At 44.8% G+C, this 7,619-nt stretch overlaps 1 protein-coding gene across 1 annotated transcript in view; it reads right to left on the bottom strand.

Annotated features, from left to right (window-relative positions):
- Positions 1-7,266, bottom strand: part of MRPS6 (mitochondrial ribosomal protein S6) — a 22,433-nt gene extending 15,167 nt beyond the window's left edge. Inside the window, exon 1 of the mRNA XM_010862255.1 lies at positions 1,198-7,266. Within this exon, the coding sequence (XP_010860557.1) occupies positions 1,198-1,439 (242 nt within the window). The 5' untranslated portion in view covers positions 1,440-7,266. The remainder of the gene's footprint in view (positions 1-1,197) is intronic.
- Between the last annotated feature and the right edge of the window lie 353 nt (positions 7,267-7,619).

The following is a 7,619-nucleotide window of genomic DNA, read 5'->3' on the forward strand; positions in this document are numbered from 1 at the left end:
CCTTTTTGGTTAAGCTAAAAAAAAAAAATTCAGACACACAATCTCCATCGCTCACTGCTGTTATGATGGTGGAGAGGAATAAGTCACCATGCATTTCTGTTGCCTAGCAACGCCTCAGGCACGCTCTTCAGAGGTGTTCTGAACACTAGCACAGAACAAGGGGAAGCAATCAAAAGATGGCACGTGCCATCCGCGCCACATCTCGGCTGAAGGTTTACAGGCAAGGAAGAACACCCGGGGTGAGATGAGACTCCGCCTGGGCCATCACATGCATCGCACCTGCACAAGGCCACGTGCCCCACGTGACTAAGGGCAGTGTCATATGACACGCAGTGTGTCCCACAGAGCATGTCCTTCGAGGTCATCTCATTCCACCCCTGTGGCAGCATGGACGGGAGAACGACCACCTGAGTTCCTTCCAGAGAAGCTGAGTGGCCTGGTTTAGGCCACACAGCTGGGAGAGCCAGAATCAGGTCTAGTCCTGGGCTTTCCCAGCAAAGCTAAAAACTGATTCCCATGTCTCCATCAACCCACTTCTAGGAAACACAACAATGTAAGATTCCTCCTCCAAACAGAAACCAGGGGCACAACTTTAGAGATGCGTCAAACCAACCCAACAAACTGACCTCAGAGCATTTCTCCAAGACAGTTACTGCTACAAAATCGAACCCTTGACATGTTTGAGGAACTTGCTATATACTATATGGAAAAAAAAAAAACCATTACAAAATATTGTGATTAAAATTGGTTGGAGTAGGTAAAACCATTCTTTTGGGGATTTTAAGCTCTAGTTATATACATTGGTATTAAGAAGCGCATCTTGCTTGTTATCTGCAATCTTCGTAATTACAAAGGAAGCACTGAGTAGGTGGACAGCATGTTGCTCAATGAGGTGTTTTAAAGGCAAAAGTTAAAGAACTATCAAGGGAAGACAGTGCTTACGCTGACAACAAAGGGTTCCCACAATCAGAAGCTCATGAACGTCTTTTCCCTGGCACGGCCCCTTTCGGGGCTCTGGTTAGTTCACTGTGGGTGAACATGCATGCACCCCATTTGCCACAGAACATGCTGGGGTACACAACCTGCACGCCGCCTGGCACAGTGGGGTGGGCCTGTGAGCACCTCGTCACCTCTGAGACGAGCTCCACAGTGCTCCTGAGGCGTCAGGCACGGGTCTATGACCCGCGGAGGACTTACCCTCCCCTGGTGTGCCGCTGACTGTGGGCCGACATCTTATAGGGAAGTGTGCGCTCGCCCAGGTTCTCCAGGCTCCTCACCACCGCCCCTCTGTCCATCAGGGCTTCCAGCGTCCGCTTCAAGGCCGCAGCAGTCTCAGGCTGGGTTTTGTTTTGGTTTTTAAAAAGAAGAAGAAGAAGAAAAAAACACATGAGAATCAGTGTAAGAAGCAGAATGATTAAAGTCTGGTCAGTTCCGATCATAACAGCTCTATTGGAAGGGATCTTTGGGTAAAATCAACAGAAAGTATTTCTGGCTAATTTAAAGTTTTTTTTTTTTTTTTAAAAAGAGAGAGAGAGAGAGAAAGATACATTATTGTAAGGATACAAATAGCTCACAGATACGGAGGAAAATCTGGAGAGGCAGGCCTCGGAGAGTTCAGGGACCACAGCAGCTCCAGGGGTCTGGGAGGCAGGGACTAACCAGTGGCTTCTTCAGAGCACCTTGGCCAGGGTGAGTCAGCACCAGTCACTGCCAGTCCTTGCAGCCCAGGACTCAATATTCAAACTCCGGGGAAAGGGCATCCTCTCGGCAGGACGCTTGGACCGGCTGTCCCACCAGAACCATAGACAGCCAGTGGGGAAAGGGGCTGTCTCCCAAAGAAAAAGTAAGAGACTGTAAACCAAAACGGGGAAAGGATGAGAAAGACCCAATCTCTGCCCGCATGGAGCTTACAATCTAATGAAGACATGAACACCAAAAACCCACGTTAAGAAGACCAGAGGGCAGGAGGCAGGAAGTGACACGGGGGCCAAAGAGCTCGTGAAAAGAGAAGACACACTCGGCTGGGAGAAGGGCTCCACTGAGGAAGGAGGTCTGGACAGGAGCCCTGAGAAATGGCCACGGGGTACGCAGGAGCACACCACGCGGGCACTGAGGAAAGGAGCAGAGACAGAAAGAACGAGAGACAGCTCGGAGCCCCGCGGGACGAGGTTCAGGACGAGGGAGGGCTGAAAGGCGAAGACTGCCGGCTGCGTCCAAGTACAGAAACAACTAAAATCTGTGACCGAGACGCCAAAGTGAAATGATAAGAAACTCCATCATCCAGAGATAAAAGATTTTCAACACTGTGGTGAATTTTTTTCAGGTTTCTATGCATATGTATATACCAAAGCTTCTGGAAGAAGAGATACTTCACAGGGGTAAACTTAAGAAGACAACTAAATAAAGCAAGGTGTCATATGGGGAGAGATGAGGCCAAAGAGAGGCCCCAGACATGGTAGCTGGGAGAACGGGGTTACTATTAACAGCTAAGGGAACAGCTGACCTCTCAAGATGCGAGCGTTTAGCTGAAAACCACAGGGCAGGCTATAGGGTTATGTTTCAGCGTCGTCAGCAGAGAAGTGCTACCTGAGACCCGGGAGCAGGGAGGGCATGAGAGAGGGCGTGGGGCGAGCAGCAGAGACCAAGAGAGCCTCGGGAAGCACAGACACTCGGGGGCTAAGATGAGGATTCCAAGTGAGAGAAGCAAAGAGCAACAGGAAAACCAGACCAGCTTTATCACAGAAACTAAGGGAACAGGGAGCTGCCAGAGAAACAGCATGGAGAAGGAAAGCCCACAGTGCGGGGACCACATGGTCACTCAACAATCTTGCCAGAAGCTGGACTGCCAAGGTAGAGACGTGACGGAAAGAGAAAACACCAGAGTCTGAGGTGCAGACAAATCTGAGCAGAGTCTGAGGAGAGAAAACAACGAGCAGGTCAGCAGTTAAAGGGGAATGGACCAGCCAAAGGATAACAAGATGGATGTTTTCATACATTGCCAACACAATGTGTTGCATAACTGCTACATGACCTGCTCTAGTGTTTTACTGTTACATATATTTAATTTTCATCAGGACCAAAAAAAAAAGGGAGCAAAGAAGGTTTACAGATTTGGCAATTGGGCCTTTGAGAGATGTCATGACTTAGAGACCATGTGGCCATTAACAACTGGAAGAGCCTGATGTGAAGAAAAGGAACACTGAAAGCTGAGTCAGGGGAAGAAGGTCAGAGGACGAGGAACATGACAGTCAGACATGACTGAAGGAACGCAAGCAAAGAAATCTTGAAATGCAGGAGTGAACTTCAGAAAAGGCTACCTTCCGGTGGCTTGTTTTGGATCAAATGAAAAGAAAACTGCAAAAAAAAAGTTTAACGTGTACAACCTGAAGAAAACCCACCACGTACCTGTGTAATTTCTTTCTGACAAACACTGCTAAAATGCTGTGAATGCACTGTTAGTTCAAGGTTTAGAAATAAAAGTTCTACTTGAATTTCGTATTGTAGCCCACTAGGGATTTTTTTTTTAATTCCTAATGAAAATTATGTGTATTTACATACTTAACCAACCTTATGATAAACAGAAATTTCCTGGAAAAAAAAGGGGGGGGGGGCCAAAATCTGCTTGTATTAACACTGGGTAAAAATCTATAGCAATTTCTCCATAGACATTTTTGTATAGCTCTAATCGAGTGGAGCCTAAATTCTTCTCACATTTCATTAGTTCCCAGACATTTCCATGTTCTGCAGAAACCTCATATCTAACAGGAGGGGAATATTTCATTTCATTAAAAATGCTATTTCTTGACTTGGTATTACATCAATTAACTTATGATAAGACAGATGGACAGTCTATACAAATTAAGAACGAATAAGGGAAACACACACACACACTCTGACTAATTACAGCCTTCTGACTAGCTCCTCAAATCATAAATTTTAATTCAGCTTTGCCTGATTAGAAAGGAATATATCTCAATGCCTCTTGCCTTGTTTAAACTCCGACTGAAGAGTTTACAGTATGAAACATGGAGCACCTCTTCTGAAGTAAGAGCTTGTAAAATCAAAGATTTTCTTCTGTCCAAAAAAGGGGAAAGGCTACCTAACAAGAATGTAGCTCGGGAAAACATCAAAACACACTCTAACTTTGGCACGTCAAGGTCAAATGGCCAAATGGCAAACTGCTTGAATGGCCACATTCATTTCACTGTAATTCATGTTACCAAAAGTTAAAAAAAAAAAAAAAAAAAAGACGAAGGAGGGGTTAAAAGTCTTGTTTGTGAAGAGAGCTGCTCAATTTGTCCTATATACCTGCCTCATCAACTCGAAGTCTGGGCCTGAGGGCTGAATCTTAGCACGCCAGAATTGCAAATAAAGTTTTAGCGGCACATAGCCAGCTCAGGCATTTTACATAGTGCCCCTGGCTGCTTCCACGCTAAAAGCAGACTTGAAGTTACAGCCGAGACTGTATGACCTGCAAAGTGGAAACTAATCTGGCTGACCTCTGCTCCACTGTTACTGGGTTGAGGGGAAGCGGGCAAGACAGGAAGCGGGCAAGACCTCAACCCACTCTCCCTAAAATGTGCGGCAGCCAGTATGGTGAGCCTGGGCCGCTGAGCTCCAGACCCCCCAGGATGGGTCCTCAGGTGGACGCTCTGGGCACCAACGTGCTGAGGGACATCAGCCTCACCACACAAGCACGCCGGGATGCAGACGGGTTTCTGCAAAATCCACCACTCTCCATCCACTGGCTCCTTATGCAATCAACCCATGAGCCCAGGCATCCAACTTTCCTCATTTGGTGAAACTCAGAAGTCTATTAAAATAAAAATGCTAGGATTCTTAAAAAAAAAGTTCTGTTCAACAAAGCACAATGTTCAATTTGTTAAAAACAAACAAACAAACAAACATATGTCTACAGGAAGCACAGGACCTTGCTGGCGTAATTCTCATTTACAAGGCTTCTGAACCCTTTAATTCCAACTATTCTGAGAGAGGTTGTACGCACGTGCTTCTTGCGGGCTTCTCTCACCCTATCTGTAAAGCAGCTCCTTAAGACTTTCCTCCAACCCACCATATGTCAATGAAACACAGTTCTGTTACGGCACAGATTGGGAAGCCGAAAACGTTCACTTGAGAAAAAAAATATGGAAAAGAAACAGTGAATGAACATGAATGGGAACTAGAAAAACTGAATTCCAGTCACAATTCCTTCACTAATACTACGCAACTCTGGATAAATTATTAAAATCTATCCATTTTAAAGCTGTGCTTCAGTTTTCTCAGGTGCTAAGTCAGTGGCTCTCAACCACTTTTCTGTCTCTGTTGAGTTTCACACAAACAATACTTATGCCACAATTCTCAAAATATCCTGGGGGCACATAAAAGTTTTGTGTGTGTGTGTGTTTACCAAGTCTTTTCTCCCAGTGTTCCTCCTTCTGATACCCTATCATCCAGAGGTGCCCATCCCAACCCCAGACTCTTTAAGTCGTTCTCCTTCTTGCCTGGAGAACCCCACGGAGCCTGGCAGGCTACAGTCCACAGGGTAGCAAAGAGTAGGACACGACTGAGCGACTATCACTCACTCCACTCACTGATTCAATACAGCAACGTGAGATTCAGGAGAGCATGCACATTTGTCCATCTTGCACACGACTGTTACCACAGTCCGTATTGCTAGAAGAGGCGCTAGAAACGGGCTGTTAAATAAATTACCGCACCTCCTCCCAAGGGGGCCTCTTGCTTACCTATTCCCAGTTTTGCCCTGGAGGGACATGAAGTTTCCTCTTTTCTCTAATACAGTCAGAAGCCGCTTTTCACATACAACACAGCTTACTGTCAGGGCAGTGACTGTAACACCAAAGCAACATTTCAGTGTGGGTGTTTTCTGCACCTGTCTCATGTATGCCAAAGTGCTGCTAACACTAATACTACAGTTTAAAGGAACCCAGAATTCATTTAGTACAAGTGGAACTAAATAGCTCATGTACTTCAGGAATAGAAAGTTCACATGTACATAATCATAAATGTTAAATTTGGACTGTTTTAATAATCTGCTGGTAAGATACAGTATTATCCAAAAAATTTACACTAAACAATACTTTAAAAAAGACAGTTCATCCTAGACAAAATTAAAACTTAAGCTAAAATTTTGAACTATTATTAATTACTGGAACTACTGGTGTTCAGCCTACCGAAGATGACTTAGGGAGAAACTTCAAATATTTACAGGACTACTATGTAAAAGATAGACATGTTTTGATTGGGCCCTAAGACTTAGATAGGAATCAAAAGATAAAAATTACAGAGAAACAGAGCCTTGATGTATAACAAAAACACATTTCTGAAAATTACAGCCTTGATGTATAAACAAGAACACATTTCTGAAAATTACAGCTACATCAAAGTGAAACAGGCTGCCTTGTGAAGCACTGACCTACCCATCACTCAAAATGCAAAGACATCAGGTGACCATCAGATCACTCCTTGGACCAGGTGGAAGGTTAGACCTGTCCCAGGCAGGAATCCTAGAGTGGGTTGTCATTTCCTCTTCCAGGGGATCTTCCTGACCCAGGGATGGAACCTGCGTCTCCTGCATCGCCTGGCTCTTTAGCGCTGTTGTCACCTGGGAAGCCCCCTAAAGCCCCTGCTGAGATTAAACTCCAATACTACTCTGGCACCACTAATCATTCTGAAGGACACTAGGAAGTAAAATGGCATTTTTAAAAACACTCCAGTTGCAAGGTGGTAAAGAATACATTGACTACGAGTAAAATCTGGTGGTGCCTAGATTTATACTAAGGCAACAGCTGTTTTACCCACTGTTGTCTTTGCACCGATCCCCTGAAAATGTCCCTGGGAAGCCCAAGGTTCCTCAGATCACAATTTGAAACCTGCAGCTCTAAGGACTCTGATAGGCAAAGCTGCTATAATAAACAAAGAGCAAGAAGATGAGGAAAACAAAGGAAGAGCATCTCCACTTGCCATCAGCAGCATTATTTAAGCTGAGTTCACGGGAGTACCATGAGCAGCACCATCAGTCAATGGCCAGTGTTTAATTGAACATATTTTCATCCCAGAAGAGAAGCCTGTCAACAAAACTATCTCATAAATTAGACTCTCTGGCAAACATGGCTTTGAATCAGTGGTATACACAGCTATCACTACAACACCCTCACGTCCCACCCGAAAACCATACAGAATACACAATATTTTTTTTAAACATTTATTTATTGTGCTGCACCAGGTCTTAGTGGCAGCATGTTGGATCTAGTTCCCTGACCAGGAATGGAACCTGGGCACTCTGCACCGGGAGAGCGGAGTCTTAGCCACTGGACCACCAGAGAAATCCCCAGGAATTCACAATACTTAATGGCATACAGCACCCACTCATATCTCACCTTTCTCACTCTACAAAGAGTAGCCCAATTCCTGGGAGCAAGGAGGATTTACAGAAGGCAGAGCCAAGTCAGAAAACTGGCAAAACCTGTGAAAATGTAAATGTAAAAGCCTTTCCCTATCTTTGCTGCACCTTAATTCCAAGGTTTGTCTCCTTAAAATAATTTCCTTGAAATTTACATTTCCAAATAGAGAGACTTGTGCCCGGAAATTCTGCATTGAGA

This window comes from Bison bison, unplaced genomic scaffold, assembly GCF_000754665.1.
Source record: "Bison bison bison isolate TAMUID 2011002044 unplaced genomic scaffold, Bison_UMD1.0 scf7180017864481, whole genome shotgun sequence".
In the NCBI taxonomy this organism is placed as follows: domain Eukaryota; kingdom Metazoa; phylum Chordata; class Mammalia; order Artiodactyla; family Bovidae; genus Bison; species Bison bison.